This window comes from Salvelinus fontinalis, chromosome 28 (assembly GCF_029448725.1).
Source record: "Salvelinus fontinalis isolate EN_2023a chromosome 28, ASM2944872v1, whole genome shotgun sequence".
NCBI classification, from domain to species: Eukaryota; Metazoa; Chordata; class Actinopteri; order Salmoniformes; family Salmonidae; genus Salvelinus; species Salvelinus fontinalis.
In genome coordinates, this window is record NC_074692.1 from 35,476,089 (window position 1) to 35,498,537 (window position 22,449).

At 46.2% G+C, this 22,449-nt stretch overlaps 1 protein-coding gene across 4 annotated transcripts in view; it reads left to right on the forward strand.

Annotated features, from left to right (window-relative positions):
• LOC129826640 (tight junction protein ZO-2-like) overlaps positions 1–22,449 on the forward strand; it is a 255,547-nt gene that overhangs the window by 208,056 nt on the left and 25,042 nt on the right. For all 4 annotated transcript variants that reach the window (XM_055887581.1, XM_055887585.1, XM_055887583.1 and 1 more), the window contains exons 13-18: positions 1,605–1,824; positions 3,663–3,847; positions 9,738–9,833; positions 10,420–10,499; positions 10,674–10,884; positions 11,753–11,853. In XM_055887581.1, the coding sequence (XP_055743556.1) occupies positions 1,605–1,824; positions 3,663–3,847; positions 9,738–9,833; positions 10,420–10,499; positions 10,674–10,884; positions 11,753–11,853 (893 nt within the window). The remainder of the gene's footprint in view (positions 1–1,604; positions 1,825–3,662; positions 3,848–9,737; positions 9,834–10,419; positions 10,500–10,673; positions 10,885–11,752; positions 11,854–22,449) is intronic.

Consider the following 22,449-nt stretch of genomic DNA (forward strand, 5'->3'; position numbering starts at 1 on the left):
ACAGACACTGTCCCTCAACTTATGGCAGGCAGCAATGTAGTGCGCTGCCAACCCACAGCTCTCTGCGTCCTCCCCCAACAGGACGGGTAGCCTATCCTCAGCAGAGAGGTCTTTGAAACCTTGAATAAGGGTTTCAAATTTGGGGAAATGACACTCTCTAATTGTTTTATATTTTCGACATTTTGTCAGGAAATGCAGCTCCGTCTCAGGTTCTGCTGTTGTGCAGTGGTTGCACAGCCTTTCCTCTACAGGGAGCCAGGTTTTCCTGTGTCTACCCTTCTCAATGGCAAGGCTGTGCTCACTGAGCCTGTACTTTGTCAAGGTTTTTCTACAGTTTTGATCAGTAACCATGGTCAAATATTTAGCCACGGTGTACTGTCGATTTAGGGCCAGATAGCACTGCATTTTGCTTTGTGTTTGTGCTTGTGTTTCCCAATAAGCAATGTAGTTTTGTTTTGACTGTGTTGTAATTTGGTTTATCCTGATTGATTGGATGTTCTGGTCCTGAGGCTTCAGTGTGTTAGTAGAACAGGTTTGTGAACTCAGCCCCAGGACCAGCTGGATGAGGGGACTCTTTTCTTTGCTCAACTCTTGGTATTGCAGGGCTAGGTAAAGATAGGAGAGGGGGTCACTGTATTTTAGATGTTTCCAAACCTTAATTGCTGTTTTTTGAGTTTTTATTATTAGTGGATATTGGCCTAATTCTGCCCTGCATGCATTGTTTGTAGTTTTCCTCTGGACATGTAGGAGAATCTTACAGAACTCTGCATGCAGGATTTCAATGGGGTGTTTGTCCCATTTGATGAAATCTTGTTTTGCAAGTGGACTCCACACCTCGCTGCCATAAAGTGCAATTGGTTCAATGACATATTCAATTAGTTTTAGCCAAATTTTAATAGGTATTTGAATTTGCTTTTTAATGGCGTAGAATGCCCTGCGTGCTTTCTCTCTCAGTTCATTCACTGCCTCATTAAGGTGTCCAGTTGAGCTTATTTTTAAACCTAAGTGATTGTAGTGTGTGCAGTACTCTATATATTTAAACCTCAGTAATTGTAGTGTGTACAGTACTCTATATATTTAAACCTCAGTAATTGTAGTGTGTACAGTACTCTATATATTTAAACCTCAGTAATTGTAGTGTGTACAGTACTCTATATATTTAAACCTCAGTAATTGTAGTGTGTACAGTACTCTATATATTTAAACCTCAGTAATTGTAGTGTGTACTGTACTCTATATATTTTGTACCAATTGAGAACTTGGGTCTAATTCCCTGAGATCTGGATCTCTCTCTCCACTCACACTCTCTCTCTCTCTCTCCTCGCCCTCTCTCTCTCTCTCTCTCTCCTCGCCCTCTCTCTCTCTCTCTCTCTCTCCTTGCCCTCTCTCTCTCTCCTCGCCCTCTCTCTCTCTCTCCTCGCCCTCTCTCTCTCTCTCCTCGCCCTCTCTCTCTCTCTCTCTCCTCGCCCTCTCTCTCTCCTCGCCCTCTCTCTCTCTCTCTCTCTCTCCTCGCCCTCTCTCTCTCTCCTCTCTCTCTCCTCGCCCTCTCTCTCTCTTTTCCTCGCCCTCCCCTCCCCTCTCTCTCCTCCCCTCCCTTTCTCCAGTCTACAATGACATCCTGGTGTCTGGTCGTGGGGACTCCTTCTTTATCAGGACTCATTTTGAGTATGAGCGGGAGGCTCCCCAGAGCCTGGCTTTCTCCAGAGGGGAGATCTTTAAGGTGGTGGACACTCTCTACGACGGCAAGCTGGGCAACTGGCTGGCCATTCGCACCGGCAAGGACAAACAGCTGCTAGAGAAGGGCATCATCCCCAACAAGAGCAGGTAAACATCCCTAAGGCATCATCCGTAATGAACAGGTAATCATCCCTAAGGCATCATCCGTAATAAACAGGTAATCATCCCTAAGGCATCATCCGTAATGAACAGGTAATCACCCCTAAGGCATCATCCGTAATGAACAGGTAATCATCCCTAAGGCATCATCCATAATGAACAGGTAATCATCCCTAAGGCATCATCCGTAATGAACAGGTAATCATCCCTAAGGCATCATCCATAATGAACAGGTAATCATCCCTAAGACATAATCCATAATGAACAGGTAATCATCCCTAAGACATCATCCATAATGAACAGGTAATCATCCCTAAGGCACCATCCATAATGAACAGGTATCACCCCTAAGGCATCATCCATAATGAACAGGTAATCATCCCTAAGACATCATCCATAATGAACAGGTAATCATCCCTAAGGCATCATCCGTAATGAACAGGTAATCACCCCTAAGGCATCATCCGTAATGAACAGGTAATCATCCCTAAGACATCATCCATAATGAACAGGTAATCATCCCTAAGACATCATCCATAATGAACAGGTAATCATCCCTAAGGCACCATCCATAATGAACAGGTAATCATCCCTAAGGCATCCTCCGTAATGAACAGGTAATCATCCCTAAGGCATCATCCATAATGAACAGGTAATCATCCCTAAGACATCATCCATAATGAACAGGTAATCATCCCTAAGGCATCATCCATAATGAACAGGTAATCATCCCTAAGGCACCATCTATAATGAACAGGTAATCACCCCTAACTAGAGCAGGTGCGGTGAACTGGGAGGAAACTAAATTAGAGTTTCTGAAGTTAGGATTTGGCCCAGCTATAGTAACTTTTCGAGGACAGATAAGATTCCCTGGCCATCAGTTGACTGTTAGGGGAGTGTTCAGTCACATCAGGACCATCTCTCTCTGTCACGTTGGTATGAAGAGATTCTGGAGACAGACGCAGGAATGCGTAATCGTTTGTTATTGTACCTCATTTACGGCGTGCCGTGTAAAAACACAGGGTTGAAACCCTCTCTCTCTCTCTCTCTCTCTCTCTCTCTCTCTCTCTCTCTCTCTCTCTCTCTCTCTCTCTCTCTCTCTCTCTCTCTCTCTCTCTCTCTCTCTCTCTCTCTCTCTCTCTCTCTTTCATGCCCTCTCTCTCTCTCTCTCTCTCTCTCTCTCTTTCATGCCCTCTCTCTCTCTCTCTCTCTCTCTTTCATGCCCTCTCTCTCTTTCATGCCCTCTCTCTCTTTCATGCCCTCTCTCTCTTTCATGCCCTCTCTCTCTTTCATGCCCTCTCTCTCTCTCAATTCAATTCAAGGGGCTTTATTGGCATGGGAAATATATGTTTACATTGCCAAAGCAAGTGAAATGGATAAACAAAAGTGAAATAAACAATAAAAAGTAAACAGTAAATATTACACTCACAGAAGTTCCAAAAGAATAAAGACATTTCAAATGTCAAATTATGTATACATACAGTGTTGTAACGATGTGCAAATAGTTAAAGTAAAAAAGAGAAAATAAATAAAGATAAATATGTGTTTTATTTACAATGGTGTTTGTTCTTCACTGGTTGCCCTTTTCTTGTGGCATCAGGTCAAATCTTGCTGCTGTGATGGCTCACTGTGATATTTCACCCAGTAGATATGGGAGTTTATCAAAATTGGATTTGTTTTCAAGTTCTTTGTGGATCTGTGTAATCTGAGGGAAATATGTGTCTCTAATATGGTCATACTCTCTGTCTGTCGGTCTCTCCCCCCCCCCCCCTCCTTCCCTCCCCCTCCCTCCCTTTCTCCCTCCCCCATCCCTCCCTCCCTCCCAGGGCTGACCAGATGGCGAGTGTCCAGAACTCCCAGAAGGCCGCTGGGACGGACCGGGCTGACTTCTGGCGTCTGCGGGGCCAAAGGGCAGCCAAGAGAAAGGAGCTGAGGAAGAGCAGAGAGGACGTCAGTGCTACGCCCGTCGCCACACGCTTCCCCGCGTACGAGAGAGTCGTGCTCCGAGAGGGTGGGTCTGACATTCTAAGGAAACGACACAAGAAATAAGAGTTGAGAAGAGAGGGAGAGGAGAGAAGATAGGGGAGAGGAGAGAAGATAGGGGAGAGGAGAGATGAGAGAAGAGGAGAGGAGGTGAGAGAGAGAAGGGAAATGAGAGGAGAGGGAGAAGAGAGTAGAGGGGGGAGGAGATGAGAGGGAGGGAGAAGACGAAAAGAGGGGAGAGAGAAGAGTGGGAGGAGAGAAAAGGGAGAAGAGGAGAGAGGGAGATGGAAATGAGGGAGAAGAGCGAAGAGAAAGGGGAGAAGAGAGGGGGTGGGGAGGGGAGGGGAGAGGAGAGTGGAGAGAAGAGGAGAAGGAGAGGTAAATGAGGGAGAAGAGAGGAGAGGGAGAAGAGCGAAGAGAAAGGGGACAAGAGAGGGGGGACAGGGGAGAAGAGAAGAGAAGAGAGAAAGGAGGGGGACAGTTGAGGGTAAGTATATCATTGAGGAGAGGAGAGGGGGAAGTTGAGGAGAAGTATATCATTGAGGAGAGGGGGAAGTTGAGGAGAAGTATATCATTGAGGAGAGGAGAGGAGAGGAGGAAGTTGAGGAGAAGTATAGCATTGAGGAGAGGAGAGGAGGAAGTTGAGGAGAAGTATAGCATTGAGGAGAGGAGAGAGGGAAGTTGAGGAGAAGTATATCATAGAGGAGAGGGGGAAGTTGAGGAGAAGTATATCATAGAGGAGAGGGGAAGTTGAGGAGAGGAATATCATTGAGGAGAGGAGAGGGGGAAGTTGAGGAGAAGTATATCATTGAGGAGAGGAGGAAGTTGAGGAGAAGTATATCATTTAGGAGAGGAGAGGAGGAAGTTGAGAAGTATATCATTGAGGAGAGGAGAGGGGGAAGTTGAGGAGAAGTATATCATTGAGGAGAGGAGAGGGGGAAGTTGAGGAGAAGTATATCATTGAGGAGAGGAGAGGGGGAAGTTGAGGAGAAGTATATCATTGAGGAGAGGAGAGGGGGAAGTTGAGGAGAAGTATATCATTGAGGAGAGGAGAGGGGGAAGTTGAGGAGAAGTATATCATTGAGGAGAGGAGAGGGGGAAGTTGAGGAGAAGTATATCATTGAGGAGAGGAGGGGTGATAGAAAAGCAGGCCTGCGTTGGGAAACAGACAGGAAACAACACACACACAGGAAGGGGTGGGGGGGTGGGGGGTGCAGTGAGAGAAAGATGGTTGTCACGCTAAACACAGGAAATACACACCACAGGGGAGAACGAGGAGGTTGGAGGGTGAGGTGGGTGGGCCAGCGGGAGGGGGAGGGGAGAATGTGGGGGAGGCGAGGTGAGAGGGTGAGGGGAGAATGAGGGGGGAGAGGGTGAGAGGAGAGTGGTCCTCAGAGAGGGCATGTCAACGGGTCAGACAGGAGCAACTCCGTTCTAGAGAGGATACAGGAAGGAAGGTGGCGAGAGAAAGTTGATGAAAAGAGAGAGACGACGGGAGGAGATGGAAAGGAGAGAGGAAGGGAAAGAGGAGAAAGACAAGGTTACAGAAGAATGGAATGTGACATTAGAAGGAGATAACTGGACAGAGGGGTAGAACAGGAGGAAGAGGAGTGTATCTATGAAACGAAGGACAGGAATGTATTAAAGCAGTTGCTCTCCCTCTGCTGTTGTTTCAGTCAAGCAGACTGGGCTGTTCTATGACTGAGACAGGACTGAGACAGGACTGAGACAGGACTGAGACAGGACTGAGACAGGACTGAGACAGGACTGAGACAGGACTGAGACAGGACTGAGACACAGCTTTAATGGGCCTGGGCTACAACTGTATTGTTTCCCCTATCAGACACTGTTGGCCCCACAAGCCACACACTTTTATACACCTAACATTGTGCATGATAGACCCACTAATAGTCATGTTGTTTTGAGGTTGTGGTTCCTCCACTAAAAGTTTGTGATTATGCTGTGGGACTTAGAGGTCATTTGTGGTTTAGTACGGTACCCTGCGTCACCACTTCATTGCTCCAGACCATCACAAGGGGGAGTTAGAGCACTGATTATGCTTTTGAGTCCTACTGTGTCTTTAACTGACAATGAATGGGCGACATAAACCTAAATAGAAATGGATAATTGTGCACGACTTCAGTATTACTTACTAATAAAACTGTTGTTACACTAAGGTTTTTATTATTTTATTTTGTTTGGATTATTTTGATCTTACTGTAGGCCTCTCCCGACCGTCACGTTGTACAGCGCCTGAGTGGCGCAGTGGTCTAAGAGACTGCATAGCAGTGCAAGCTGTGTTGCTACAGATGCTGGTTCAATACCTGTGCTTGCCTCAACTGCGAGACCCATGAGATGACTGTAGATTTTTGGTTTCTCTCCCTTTAAAAACCGAAATGAATCATTCTAAATAACAAACTGGATTTATTTACAAATTAGTAACAATGTCTTACCCCATGTTAATTTGTTTACCTAATGAAGGTAAACAAATTGTTGCTTACTGGAAAATGCTCTTTCAAACACACACGGTCACGTTGTACAGCGCCATTATGGCTATTAGCAGGTAGCTAGACAATAGACTTGCCTAAAAGGATGGTAAGGGGTGAATTATATCGTCAAATGTATTTCTTAGTTAGGTTGGCTGTATCACAACCGGCAGTGATTGGTTGAAATTTCAGTTTTGCCGTTTATTCAGATTACAATCGCTCACTTTCGGGTTTTTTAAAAACGAAATAACCTCCAAAATATCGTTATATATTATCAAGTTGATGGCACAGTCATATAGCCCCGGCACCTACATAAAGCTGAATGACTCACTCATTCGTGGCTTTGGATCAAAATAAATACATACCAACATTCTTTTTGATAATCTTTAATAAAGAAATGTTTTGGTTATCCTGACCTGGACACCATGTACAGTATTATAATAGCCCATTATGGGCTGTTAGCAGGACAATATACCTTTACCAACGCCTCTCTGTATTTTAATACTTTATGGATGGGGCCTCCCCAGTGGCCTCCTCAGAAGCACCAGATCATCAGCAAACAGTAGACATTTGACTTCAGGTTCTAGTAGGGTGAGGCCGGGTGCTGCAGACTGTTCTAGTGCCCTCGCCAATTTGTTGATATATATGTTGAAGAGGGTGAGGCTTAAGCTGCATCCCTGTCTCACCCCACGGCCTTGAGGAAATAAATGTGTTTTTTGCACACTTGTTTGTTCTGTACATGGATTTTATATTGTTATATGATTTTCTCACAACACCACTTTCCATCAATTTGTATAACAGACTGAAATTGAGTCGAAAGCTTTTTTGAAGTCAACAAAGCATGAGAAGACTTTTTCTTTGTTTTTGTTTGTTTGTCAGTTAGGGTGTGCAGTATGAATACGTGGTCTGTCATACAGTAATTTGGTAAAAAGCCAATTTGACATTTGCTCAGTACATTGTTTTCACTGAGGAAATGTTCAAGTCTGCTGTTAACCTGTTGGGGATGGGGGCGCTGTTTAGACTATTTATGCTAATGTGGCTAATTTTTTAAACGGCTTCCCACAAAATCCTTGATCGTACAATATGCATATTATTATTATTATTGGATAGAAAACAGGCTATAGTTTCTATAGGAGTTGAAATTTTGTCTCTAAGTGGAACAGAGCCCATTCTACAGCAATTTCCCTGACATGGAGTCAGATTTGAGAAACGTTGGCCACTTTTCTGAAGTCATTTAAACGGGCACTGTCGTTGCTATGACTATACGGACACTTCTTACGTCTTCCCCTGGATGCCTTTACGTGATGACGATTCCAACGGGCTCGTTTGCTCGTTCACAGGCCCTACAAATGAAAAAAACCTTTAGCTAGCAAGTCTTTTCTTGCTGCGTAACGCGCGTGGAAGACACCGACCCTCTCCTGTTCCAAGCGTTAGTTTAGCCTGTTATATTTCTCCGGTCATCTTTTCACTCGTTATAGGAGTTACAAACATCACAAAGTAGTTAATTTAAAGCGTTTTATAGCAATTTATATCCGTTTAGTGCGATTTTGGGACATTTATTTTTGCAACGATGTGAAAAGTTGGGAACGCTTTTCAGTTCATCCCGAACGTAGTTGACATTTCCACATGGCAAGAGGACAGCTTTCCACCAAAAGACGATTTCTCCCAAGAAAGGATCCTTTGCCCAAGATACTGATGGAAGAACAGCTCAAGGTAGGACATTTTTATTATGATAAATCGTGTTTCTGTCGAAACATTTTAGTGGCTTAGGACGCCATGTTTTTTGACGTAGCTTCGCTTGGCGCAAACTGTATTGAAAAGTAAGGATAAATTAAAAAATGTAATAACGCAATTGTATTAAGAATTAAATTGTCTATCAATCCCTGTCCACCCTATATTTTTTAGTCACGTTTATGAGTATTTATGTATAAGAGTAGATCACTGTCTAAGTGGCGCAAGGACGTTTTCTTTACCAGCTTGTCTACATTTCACATTGTCTAACCATGATTTTGGTGGCTAAATATAAACATTTTCGATCAAACTGTATATGCATGTTGTAATGTGATGTTACAGGAGTGTCATCGGAAGAATTCTGAGAAGGTTAGTGAAAAAATTAATATCTTTTGGCGATGTTGACTTTTATCGCTCACTTTGGCTAGAATCAATGCTGGGCTGCTAATTGCTATGTGCTAAGCTAATATAACGATTTATTGTGTTTTCGCTGTAAGACACTTAGAAAATCTGAAATATTGTCTGTATTCACAGGATCTGTGTCTTTCGATTCGTGTATGCTGTGTATTTTTACGAAATGTTTGATGATTAGTAGTTAGGTAAACACGTTGCTCATTGTAATTATTCTAGTCCATTTGTGATGGTGGGTGCAATTGTAAACTATGCCATATACCTGAAATATGCACTTTTTTCTAACAAAACCTATCCCATACCATAAATATGTTATCAGACTGTCATCTAATGAGTTTTTTTGTTGGTTAGGGGCTATAAATATCTTAGTTTAGCCGAATTGGTGATGGCTACTGGTGTTGGTGGACAAATAAAAGATGGTGGATTATGCTAATGTGTTTTTAGGTAATAGATGTACATCTTTACATATTGTGTCTTCCCTGTAAAACATTTTAAAAATCGGAAATGTTGACTGGATTCATAAGATCTGTGTCTTTCATTAGCTGTATTGGACTTTAATGTGTGAAAGTTAAATATTTAAAAAAAATATTTTTTTTGAATTTCGCGGCACTGGTTTTTCAGTGGGGGGGGGGGGGTGTGCCGCTAGCGCCACGCTGATCCTAGACAGGTTAATGACAATTAATGATATTGCGGATGAGGATTTTCCCATTGTTGCTGTTGACACATATCCCATGGTAGTTATTGGGGTCAAATTTGTCGCCACTTTTGTGGATTGGGGTGATCAGTCCTTGGTTCCAAATATTGGGGTAGATGACAGAGCTGAGGATGATGTTAAAGAGTTTTAGTATAGCCAATTGGAATTTGTGGTCTGTATATTTTATCATTTCATGCAGGCTACCATCAACACCACAGGCCTTTTTGGGTTGGAGGGTTTGTATTTTGTCCTATAGTTCATTCATTGTAATTGGAGAATCCAGTGGGTTCTGGTAGTCTTAAATAGTTGATTATAAGATTTGTAATTTATATGTTTTTGCTGTTTATTCTTTGTTATAGGGCCAAAAAGATTGGAGAAGTGATTTATCCACAATTCTCCGTTTTGGATAGATAACTCTTCGTGTTGTTGTTTGCTCTCTCTCTCTCTCTCTCTCTCTCTCTCTCTCTCTCTCTCTCTCTCTCTCTCTCTCTCTTTCTCTTTCTCTTTCTCTTTCTCTTTCTCTTTCTCTTTCTCTCTCTCTCTTTCTCTTTCTCTTTCTCTTTCTCTCTTTCTCTCTCTACTATACTGTACTGTAGCTGGTTTCAGACGTCCCGTGGTTCTGTTTGGACCTATAGCTGATGCAGCCAACGACAAGCTTGCTAACGAGCTGCCTGACCTGTTCATCATCGCAAGTGAGGACCTCACACTGTGTGTGTGGGTGTGTGTGTGTGTGTTTTCGGAAGGATAGTAAAAACAAGTACAATTCGGACAAGCGGGGACACTTATTTTAGGCTTAGGGATTCCGGGGTTCAGGTTAGGGTTAGGGATTCCGGGGTTCATGTTAGGGTTCAGGTTAGGGTTAGAATTAGGGATTCCGGGGTTCAGGTTAGGGTTAGGGTTAGGGATTCCGGGGTTCAGGTTAGGGTTAGGGATTCCGGGGTTAGGGTTAGAATTAGGGATTCCGGGGTTCATGTTAGGGTTCAGGTAAGGGTTAGAATTAGGGATTCCGGGGTTCAGGTTAGGGTTAGGGATTCCGGGGTTAGGGTTAGAATTAGGGATTCCGGGGTTCAGGTTAGGGTTAGGGTTAGAATTAGGGATTCCGGGGTTCAGGTTAGGGTTCAGGTTAGGGTTGGGGAAAATTAGATTTCTAGATGCGTGCGTTTGTGTGTGTGTCAGTTTGTCTGTCTGATTTTGAGTCACACTAGTCATTTATTGAATGAGTAACACCGTGTCTGTCTGTCTGTGACCGTCTCTCACTTTGTCTCTGTCCACCGTCAGAAACGGAGCCTAAAGATGCCGGTTCAGAGAAATCCTCAGGAGTAGTGAGACTCAACACCATCCGCCAGATCATCGAGCAGGTTTGAGTTCTCTCTCTCTCTCTCACACTCGCACTCTCTCACTCTCTGTCTCGCTTTCTCTGTCTCTCTCGCTTTCTCTGTCTCTCTCTCTCTCGCTCTCTCTGTCTCTCTCTCTCTCTCTATCTCTTTCTCTCCATTTCTGTCACTCATTGTCCTCCACCATGTCTCCTGTAGGACAAGCATGCCCTGCTGGATGTGACTCCCAAGGCGGTGGACACACTGAACTACAGCCAGTGGTACCCCATCGTCATCTTCTTCAACCCAGACAGTAAACCAGGGGTTAAGGCCATGAGGCAGAGGGTGATCCCTGGATCCAACCGCTCGGCACGCAAACTATACGAACAAGCTGTCAAACTGAGGAAGACCTGTTCTCACCTCTTCTCTGGTTAGACACATGAATCGACTGCACACACACAGATACACTCACACACACAGATACACTCACACACAGATACACTCACACACACAGATACACTAGGTACAGATACACACACACACACACACACACACACACACACACACACACACACACACACACACACACACACAGATACACTAGGTACAGATACACACACACACACACACACACACACACACACACACACACACACACACACACACACACACACACACACACAGATACACACAAACATTGTATGTCATTGCACTTACACATTGCACTCTCCTTGTAGGGAAGTACACACACACACTAGAAGAATGTTAGCTCCCTCCTTCAGGACATACTCCAGTGATTCATGGTCATGTCTCTCTCTGTAGATGACTTTCTGACACACACACACACACACACACACACACACACACACACACACACACAGGACTCACTATGGATGACAGTTCAACAAATATTGAACACAAGATAAAGTTATTTTCCTGCATTAGGGATAATCTGTTGTACCGTGTATTTATGTTGTTGTTGTGCCATTACACTCTCTCCCTCTCTCCTTCTCCTCCTCTCCCCCTCTACCTCTTCCCTCAACCTCTCTATGTTCTCATCCATCCTGCTATTATCTCTCTTTCTCCCTCTATCCTCTCTCTCCCCCCTCCCTTTCTCGCCCCCACTCTCTTTATTATCTCTCTCCTCTTCCTCTATCTCCCTGGTTTATATTGCTCAAGCTGTCTTCCCCCCTCTCTCCCTTCATCCCTCCTCCTCTCCTCTCTCCTCCCCACCCCCTCTCCTCTGATCCTTCCCCCCCTCCTCTCCTCTGATCCTTCCCCCCCTCCTCTCCCTACAGCTACTATTGAGGTGAACTCTGTCAACGATGCGTGGTACGGCAGTGTCAAGGACTCTATCAGAGAGCAGCAGACTCAGGCTGTCTGGGTGTCTGAGGGGAAGGTAAACACACTCACCATGGACCCATAACTACATACTATACCAGGGGTGTGAAATTCCAGTCCTTGAGGGCCTGATTGGTGTCACCGTTTTGCCCCAAATAACCCACCTGACTCCAATAATCACCTAATCATGATCTTCAGTTTAGAATGACATTTGATTCATCAGCTGTGTTTGCTAGGGATGGAGAAAAAGTGTGACGCCAATCAGGCCCTCGAGGACTGGAGTTGTCCACCCCTGATCTAGACTGAACTATACTATACTGTACTGTACTATATTGTACTATACTGTACTATACTGTACTGAACTATACTATACTGAACTATACTATACTGTACTATACTGTACCGGGCTGTACTAGACTGAACTATACTGTACTATGCTATACTGTACTAGACTGTACTGTGCTGTGCTATACTGTACTATACTATACTGTGCTATACTGTGCTATACTATACTGTGCTATGCTATGCTGTGCTGTACTAAACCATACTATACTGTGCCATGCTATACTGTACTGAACTATACTGTACTGTACTAAACCATACTGCAGTGGTTCCCAACCGGTGTGTCCTCTGGAATGGACATTGACAGGGAGCACCTGTGGCAGTCAGATAATACGTTGAATGTCACATGGTTCCATCTGTGTGGATGTTTCAAGTCCCGTGTTCTCAGGCTCTTGTTACATAAGTATCATTTGAGGGGCGCGTATTGTGTCATTTTACTTAGTCTGTGAAAAACATTAGCACAGGCAAGTCTGATTAGGCTTAGCCAGAGTCATTTAGTTCTTAATATATTAGCTATACCACAGCCTCTGGTACAGTATGACTCTGGGGATTAGTTATACCACAGCCTCTGGTACAGCAGGACTCTGGGGATTAGCTATACCACAGCCTTTGGTACAGTAGGACTCTGGGGATTAGCTATACCACAGCCTCTGATACAGTAGGACTCTGGGGATTAGCTATACTACAGCCTCTGGTACAGTAGGACTCAGGGGATTAGCTATACCACAGCCTTTGGTACAGTAGGACTCTGGGGATTAGCTATACCACAGCCTCTGATACAGTAGGACTCTGGGGATTAGCTATACCACAGCCTCTGATACAGTATGACTCTGGGGATTAGCTATACCACAGCCTCTGGTACAGCAGGACTCTGGGGATTAGCTATACCACAGCCTCTGATACAGTAGGACTCTGGGGATTAGCTATACTACAGCCTCTGATACAGTATGACTCTGGGGATTAGCTATACAACAGCCTCTGGTACAGTATGACTCTGGGGATTAGCTATACAACAGCCTCTGGTACAGTATGACTCTGGGGATTAGCTATACCACAGCCTCTAGTACAGTAGGACTCAGGGGATTAGCTATACCACAGCCTCTGATACAGTATGACTCTGGGGATTAGCTATACCACAGCATCTGGTACAGTATGACTCTGGGGATTAGCTATACCACAGCCTCTAGTACAGTAGGACTCAGGGGATTAGCTATACCACAGCCTCTGATACAGTATGACTCTGGGGATTAGCTATACCACAGCATCTGGTACAGTATGACTCTGGGGATTAGCTATACCACAGCCTCTGGTACAGTATGACTCTAGGGATTAGTTATACCACAGCCTCTAGTACAGTATGACTCTGGGGATTAGCTATACCACAGCCTCTGGTACAGTATGACTCTGAGGATTAGCTATACCACAGCCTCTGGTACAGTAGGACTCTGGGGATTAGTTATACCACAGCCTCTGGTACAGTATGACTCTGGGGATTAGCTATACCACAGCCTCTGGTACAGTAGGACTCTGGGGATTAGCTATACCACGGCCTCTGGTACAGTAGGACTCTGGGGATTAGCTATTCCACGGCCTCTAGTACAGTATGACTCTGGGGATTAGCTACACCACAGCCTCTGATACAGTATGACTCTGGGGATTAGCTATACCACAGCATCTGGTACAGTATGACTCTGGGGATTAGCTATACCACAGCCTCTGGTACAGTATGACTCTAGGGATTAGTTATACCACAGCCTCTAGTACAGTATGACTCTGGGGATTAGCTATACCACAGCCTCTGGTACAGTATGACTCTGAGGATTAGCTATACCACAGCCTCTGGTACAGTAGGACTCTGGGGATTAGTTATACCACAGCCTCTGGTACAGTATGACTCTGGGGATTAGCTATACCACAGCCTCTGGTACAGTAGGACTCTGGGGATTAGCTATACCACAGCCTCTGGTACAGTATGACTCTGGGGGTTAGCTACACCACAGCCTCTGGTACAGTATGACGCTGAGGATTAGCTACACCACGGCCTCTAGTACAGTATGACGCTGGGGATTAGCTACACCACAGCCTCTGGTACAGTAGGACTCTGGGGATTAGCTATACCACAGCCTCTGGTACAGTATGACTCTGGGGATTAGCTATACCACAGCCTCTGGTACAGTATGACTCTGGGGATTAGCTATACCACAGCCTCTGGTACTGTATGACTCTGGGGATTAGCTATACCACGGCCTCTAGTACAGTATGACTCTGGGGATTAGCTACACCACAGCCTCTGGTACAGTAGGACTCTGGGGATTAGTTATACCACAGCCTCTAGTACAGTATGACTCTGGGGATTAGCTATACCACAGCCTCTGATACAGCAGGACTCTGGGGATTAGCTATACCACAGCATCTGGTACAGTATGACTCTGGGGATTAGCTATACCACAGCCTCTGATACAGCATGACTCTGGGGATTAGCTATACCACAGCCTCTGGTACAGTAGGACTCTGGGGATTAGCTATACCACAGCCTCTGGTACAGTAGGACTCTGGGGATTAGTTATACCACAGCCTCTGGTACAGTATGACTCTGGGGATTAGCTATACCACAGCCTCTGATACAGCATGACTCTGGGGATTAGCTATACCACAGCCTCTGGTACAGTAGGACTCTGGGGATTAGCTATACCACAGCCTCTGGTACAGTAGGACTCTGGGGATTAGCTATACCACAGCCTCTGGTACAGTATGACTCTGGGGATTAGCTACACCACAGCCAGTATGACTCTGGGGATTAGCTACACCACAGCCTCTGGTACAGTATGACTCTGGGGATTAGCTACACCCCAGCCTCTGATACAGTATGACTCTGGGGATTAGCTATACCACAGCCAGTATGACTCTGGGGATTAGCTATACCACAGCCTCTGATACAGTATGACTCTTGGGATTAGCTATACCACAGCCTCTGGTACAGTATGACTCTGGGGATTAGCTATACCACAGCCTCTGATACAGCATGACTCTGGGGATTAGCTATACCACAGCCTCTGGTACAGTAGGACTCTGGGGATTAGCTATACCACAGCCTCTGGTACAGTAGGACTCTGGGGATTAGCTGTACCACAGCGTTTGGTACAGTAGGACTCTGGGGATTAGCTATACCACAGCCTCTGGTACAGTATGACTCTGGGGATTAGCTATACCCCAGCCTCTAGTACAGTATGACTCTGGGGATTAGCTATAACACAGCCTCTGGTACAGTATGACTCTGAGGATTAGCTATACCACAGCCTCTGGTACAGTAGGACTCTGGGGATTAGCTATACCACAGCCTCTGGTACAGTAGGACTCTGGGGATTAGCTATACCACAGCCTCTGGTACAGTAGGACTCTGGGGATTAGCTATACCACAGCCTCTGGTACAGTAGGACTCTGGGGATTAGCTATACCACAGCCTCTGGTACAGTAGGACTCTGGGGAATAGCTATACCACAGCCTCTGGTACAGTAGGACTCTGGGGATTAGCTATACCACAGCCTCTGGTACAGTAGGACTCTGGGGATTAGCTATACCACAGCCTCTGGTACAGTAGGACTCTGGGGATTAGCTATACCACAGCCTCTGGTACAGTAGGACTCTGGGGATTAGTTATACCACAGCCTCTGGTACAGTATGACTCTGGGGGTTAGCTACACCACAGCCTCTGGTACAGTATACAGTATGACGATGAGGATTAGCTACACCACGGCCTCTAGTACAGTATGACTCTGGGGATTAGCTACACCACAGCCTCTGGTACAGTATGACTCTGGGGATTAGTTATACCACAGCCTCTAGTACAGTATGACTCTGGGGATTAGCTATACCACAGCCTCTGGTACAGTATGACTCTAAGGATTAGCTATACCACAGCCTCTGGTACAGTATGACTCTGGGGATTAGCTATACCACAGCCTCTGGTACAGTATGACTCTGGGGATTAGCTATACCACAGCCTCTGGTACAGTAGGACTCTGGGAATTAGCTATACCACAGCCTCTGGTACAGTAGGACTCTGGGGATTAGCTATACCACAGCCTCTGGTACAGTAGGACTCTCGGGATGAGCTATACCACAGCCTCTGGTACAGTAGGACTCTGGGGATTAGCTATACCACAGCCTCTGGTACAGTAGGACTCTGGGGATTAGCTATACCACAGCCTCTGGTACAGTAGGACTCTGGGGATTAGCTATACCACAGCCTCTGGTACAGTAGGACTCTGGGGGTTAGCTACACCACAGCCTCTGGTACAGTATGACGCTGAGGATTAGCTACACCACGGCCTCTAGTACAGTATGACTCTGGGGATTAGCTACACCACAGCCTCTGGTACAGTAGGACTCTGGGGATTAGCTATACCACAGCCTCTGGTACAGTATGACTCTGGGGATTAGCTATACCACAGCCTCTGGTACAGTATGACTCTGGGGATTAGCTATACCACAGCCTCTGGTACAGTATGACTCTGGGGATTAGCTATACCACGGCCTCTAGTACAGTATGACTCTGGGGATTAGCTACACCACAGCCTCTGGTACAGTAGGACTCTGGGGATTAGTTATACCACAGCCTCTAGTACAGTATGACTCTGGGGATTAGCTATACCACAGCCTCTGATACAGCAGGACTCTGGGGATTAGCTATACCACAGCCTCTGATACAGCAGGACTCTGGGGATTAGCTATACCACAGCATCTGGTACAGTATGACTCCGGGGATTAGCTATACCACAGCCTCTGATACATCATGACTCTGGGGATTAGCTATACCACAGCCTCTGGTACAGTAGGACTCTGGGGATTAGCTATACCACAGCCTCTGGTACAGTAGGACTCTGGGGATTAGCTATACCACAGCCTCTGGTACAGTAGGACTCTGGGGATTAACTATACCACAGCCTCTGGTACAGTATGACTCTGAGGATTAGCTATACCACAGCCTCTGGTACAGTAGGACTCTGGGGATTAGCTATACCACAGCCTCTGGTACAGTAGGACTCTGGGGATTAACTATACCACAGCCTCTGGTACAGTAGGACTCTGGGGATTAGCTACACCACAGCCTCTGGTACAGTAGGAATCTGGGGATTAGCTATACCACAGCCTCTGGTACAGTATGACTCTGGGGATTAGCTACACCACAGCCTCTAGTACAGTATGACTCTGGGGATTAGCTACACCACAGCCTCTGGTACAGTATGACTCTGGGGATTAGCTATACCACGGCCTCTAGTACAGTATGACTCTGGGGATTAGCTACACCACGGCCTCTGATACAGTATGACTCTGGGGATTAGCTATACCACAGCATCTGGTACAGTATGACTCTGGGGATTAGTTATACCACAGCCTCTAGTACAGTATGACTCTGGGGATTAGCTATACCACAGCCTCTGGTACAGTATGACTCTGGGGATTAGTTATACCACAGCCTCTGGTACAGTATGACTCTGGGGATTAGCTATACCACAGCCTCTGGTACAGTAGGACTCTGGGGATTAGCTATACCACAGCCTCTCGTACAGTATGACTCTGGGGATTAGCTATACCACAGCCTCTGGTACAGTATGACTCTGGGGATTAGCTATACCACAGCCTCTGGTACAGTATGACTCTGGGGATTAGCTATACCACGGCCTCTAGTACAGTATGACTCTGGGGATTAGCTATACCACAGCCTCTGGTACAGTATGACTCTGGGGATTAGTTATACCACAGCCTCTGGTACAGTATGACTCTGGGGATTAGCTATACCACAGCCTCTGGTACAGTAGGACTCTGGGGATTAGCTATACCACAGCCTCTCGTACAGTATGACTCTGGGGATTAGCTATACCACAGCCTCTGGTACAGTATGACTCTGGGGATTAGCTATACCACAGCCTCTGGTACAGTATGACTCTGGGGATTAGCTATACCACGGCCTCTAGTACAGTATGACTCTGGGGATTAGCTACACCACGGACTCTGGTACAGTAGGACTCTGGGGATTAGTTATACCACAGCCTCTAGTACAGTATGACTCTGGGGATTAGCTATACCACAGCCTCTGATACAGCAGGACTCTGGGGATTAGCTATACCACAGCATCTGGTACAGTATGACTCTGGGGATTAGCTATACCATAGCCTCTGATACAGCATGACTCTGGGGATTAGCTATACCACAGCCTCTGGTACAGTAGGACTCTGGGGATTAGCTATACCACAGCCTCTGGTACAGTATGACTCTGGGGATTAGTTATACCACAGCCTCTGGTACAGTATGACTCTGGGGATTAGCTATACCACAGCCTCTGATACAGCATGATTCTGGGGATTAGCTATACCACAGCATCTGGTACAGTAGGACTCTGGGGATTAGCTATACCACAGCCTCTGATACAGTATGACTCTGGGGATTAGCTACACCACAGCCTCTGATACAGTATGACTCTGGGGATTAGCTATACCACAGCCAGTATGACTCTGGGGATTAGCTATACCACAGCCAGTATGACTCTGGGGATTAGCTACACCACAGCCACTGGTACAGTATGACTCTGGGGATTAGCTACACCACAGCCTCTGATACAGTATGACTCTGGGGATTAGCTATACCACAGCCAGTATGACTCTGGGGATTAGCTATACCACAGCCAGTATGACTCTGGGGATTAGCTATACCACAACCTCTGATACAGTATGACTCTGGGGATTAGCTATACCACAGCCTCTAGTACAGTATGACTCTGGGGATTAGCTATACCACAGCCCCTAGTACAGTATGACTCTGGGGATTAGCTATACCACAGCCTCTGATACAGCATGACTCTGGGGATTAGCTATACCACAGCCTCTGGTACAGTAGGACTCTGGGGATTAGCTATACCACAGCCTCTGGTACAGTAGGACTCTGGGGATTAGCTATACCACAGCCTCTGGTACAGTAGGACTCTGGGGATTAGCTATACCACAGCCTCTAGTACAGTATGACTCTGGGGATTAGCTATACCACAGCCTTTAGTACAGTATGACTCTGGGGATTAGCTATACCACAGCCAGTATGACTCTGGGGATTAGCTATACCACAGCCAGTATGACTCTGGGGATTAGCTACACCACAGCCGCTGGTACAGTATGACTCTGGGGATTAGCTACACCACAGCCTCTGGTACAGTATGACTCTGGGGATTAGCTATACCACAGCCTCTGATACAGCATGACTCTGGGGATTAGCTATACCACAGCCTCTGGTACAGTAGGACTCTGGGGATTAGTTATACCACAGCCTCTGGTACAGTAGGACTCTGGGGATTAGCTATACCACAGCCTTTAGTACAGCATGACTCTGGGGATTAGCTATACCACAGCCTCTGATACAGCATGATTCTGGGGATTAGCTATACCACAGCCTCTAGTACAGTATGACTCTGGGGATTAGCTATACCACAGCCTTTAGTACAGTATGACTCTGGGGATTAGCTATACCACAGCCAGTATGACTCTGGGGATTAGCTATACCACAGCCAGTATGACTCTGGGGATTAGCTACACCACAGCCACTGGTACAGTATGACTCTGGGGATTAGCTACACCACAGCCTCTGATACAGTATGACTCTGGGGATTAGCTATACCACAGCCAGTATGACTCTGGGGATTAGCTATACCACAGCCAGTATGACTCTGGGGATTAGCTATACCACAGCCTCTGATACAGCATGACTCTGGGGATTAGATATACCACAGCCTCTGGTACAGTAGGACTCTGGGGATTAGCTATACCACAGCCTCTGGTACAGTAGGACTCTGAGGATTAGCTATACCACAGCCTCTAGTACAGTATGACTCTGGGGATTAGCTATACCACAGCCTTTAGTACAGTATGACTCTGGGGATTAGCTATACCACAGCCAGTATGACTCTGGGGATTAGCTATACCACAGCCAGTATGACTCTGGGGATTAGCTACACCACAGCCGCTGGTACAGTATGACTCTGGGGATTAGCTACACCACAGCCTCTGGTACAGTATGACTCTGGGGATTAGCTACACCCCAGCCTCTGATACAGTATGACTCTGGGGATTAGCTATACCACAGCCAGTATGACTCTGGGGATTAGCTATACCACAGCCAGTATGACTCTGGGGATTAGCTATACCACGGCCTCTAGTACAGTATGACTCTGGGGATTAGCTACACCACAGTCTCTGGTACAGTAGGACTCTGGGGATTAGCTATACCACAGCCTCTGGTACAGTATGACTCTGGGGATTAGCTATACCACAGCCTCTGATACAGCATGACTCTGGGGATTAGCTATACCACAGCCTCTGGTACAGTAGGACTCTGGGGATTAGCTATACCACAGCCTCTGGTACAGTAGGACTCTGGGGATTAGTTATACCACAGCCTCTGGTACAGTATGACTCTGGGGATTAGCTATACCACAGCCTCTGATACAGCATGATTCTGGGGATTAGCTATACCACAGCATCTGGTACAGTAGGACTCTGGGGATTAGCTATACCACAGCCTCTGGTACAGTAGGAATCTGGGGATTAGCTATACCACAGCCTCTAGTACAGTATGACTCTGGGGATTAGCTATACCACAGCCTTTAGTACAGTATGACTCTGGGGATTAGCTATACCACAGCCAGTATGACTCTGGGGATTAGCTATACCACAGCCAGTATGACTCTGGGGATTAGCTACACCACAGCCACTGGTACAGTATGACTCTGGGGATTAGCTACACCACAGCCTCTGGTACAGTATGACTCTGGGGATTAGCTACACCACAGCCTCTGATACAGTATGACTCTGGGGATTAGCTATACCACAGCCAGTATGACTCTGGGGATTAGCTATACCACAGCCAGTATGACTCTGGGGATTAGCTATACCACAGCCTCTGAAACAGTATGACTCTGGGGATTAGCTATACCACAGCCTCTAGTACAGTATGACTCTGGGGATTAGCTATACCACAGCCCCTAGTACAGTATGACTCTGGGGATTAGCTATACCACAGCCTCTGATACAGCATGACTCTGGGGATTAGCTATACCACAGCCTCTGGTACAGTAGGACTCTGGGGATTAGCTATACCACAGCTTCTGGTACAGTAGGACTCAGAGGATTAGCTATACCACAGCCTCTGGTACAGTAGGACTCTGGGGATTAGTTATACCACAGCCTCTGGTACAGTATGACTCTGGGGATTAGCTATACCACAGCCTCTGGTACAGTATGACTCTGGGGATTAGCTATACCACAGCCTCTGGTACAGTATGACTCTGGGGATTAGCTATACCACAGCCTCTGGTACAGTATGACTCTGGGGATTAGCTATACCACAGCCTCTGGTACAGTATGACTCTGGGGATTAGCTATACCACGGCCTCTAGTACAGTATGACTCTGGGGATTAGCTACACCACAGCCTCTGGTACAGTAGGACTCTGGGGATTAGTTATACCACAGCCTCTAGTACAGTATGACTCTGGGGATTAGCTATACCACAGCCTCTGATACAGCAGGACTCTGGGGATTAGCTATACCACAGCATCTGGTACAGTATGACTCTGGGGATTAGCTATACCACAGCCTCTGATACAGCATGACTCTGGGGATTAGCTATACCACAGCCTCTGGTACAGTAGGACTCTGGGGATTAGCTATACCACAGCCTCTGGTACAGTAGGACTCTGGGGATTAGTTATACCACAGCCTCTGGTACAGTATGACTCTGGGGATTAGCTATACCACAGCCTCTGATACAGCATGATTCTGGGGATTAGCTATACCACAGCATCTGGTACAGTAGGACTCTGGGGATTAGCTATACCACAGCCTCTGGTACAGTAGGAATCTGGGGATTAGCTATACCACAGCCTCTAGTACAGTATGACTCTGGGGGTTAGCTATACCACAGCCTTTAGTACAGTATGACTCTGGGGATTAGCTATACCACAGCCAGTATGACTCTGGGGATTAGCTATACCACAGCCAGTATGACTCTGGGGATTAGCTACACCACAGCCACTGGTACAGTATGACTCTGGGGATTAGCTACACCACAGCCTCTGGTAGAGTATGACTCTGGGGATTAGCTACACCACAGCCTCTGATACAGTATGACTCTGGGGATTAGCTATACCACAGCCAGTATGACTCTGGGGATTAGCTATACCACAGCCAGTATGACTCTGGGGATTAGCTATACCACAGCCTCTGATACAGTATGACTCTGGGGATTAGCTATACCACAGCCTCTAGTAC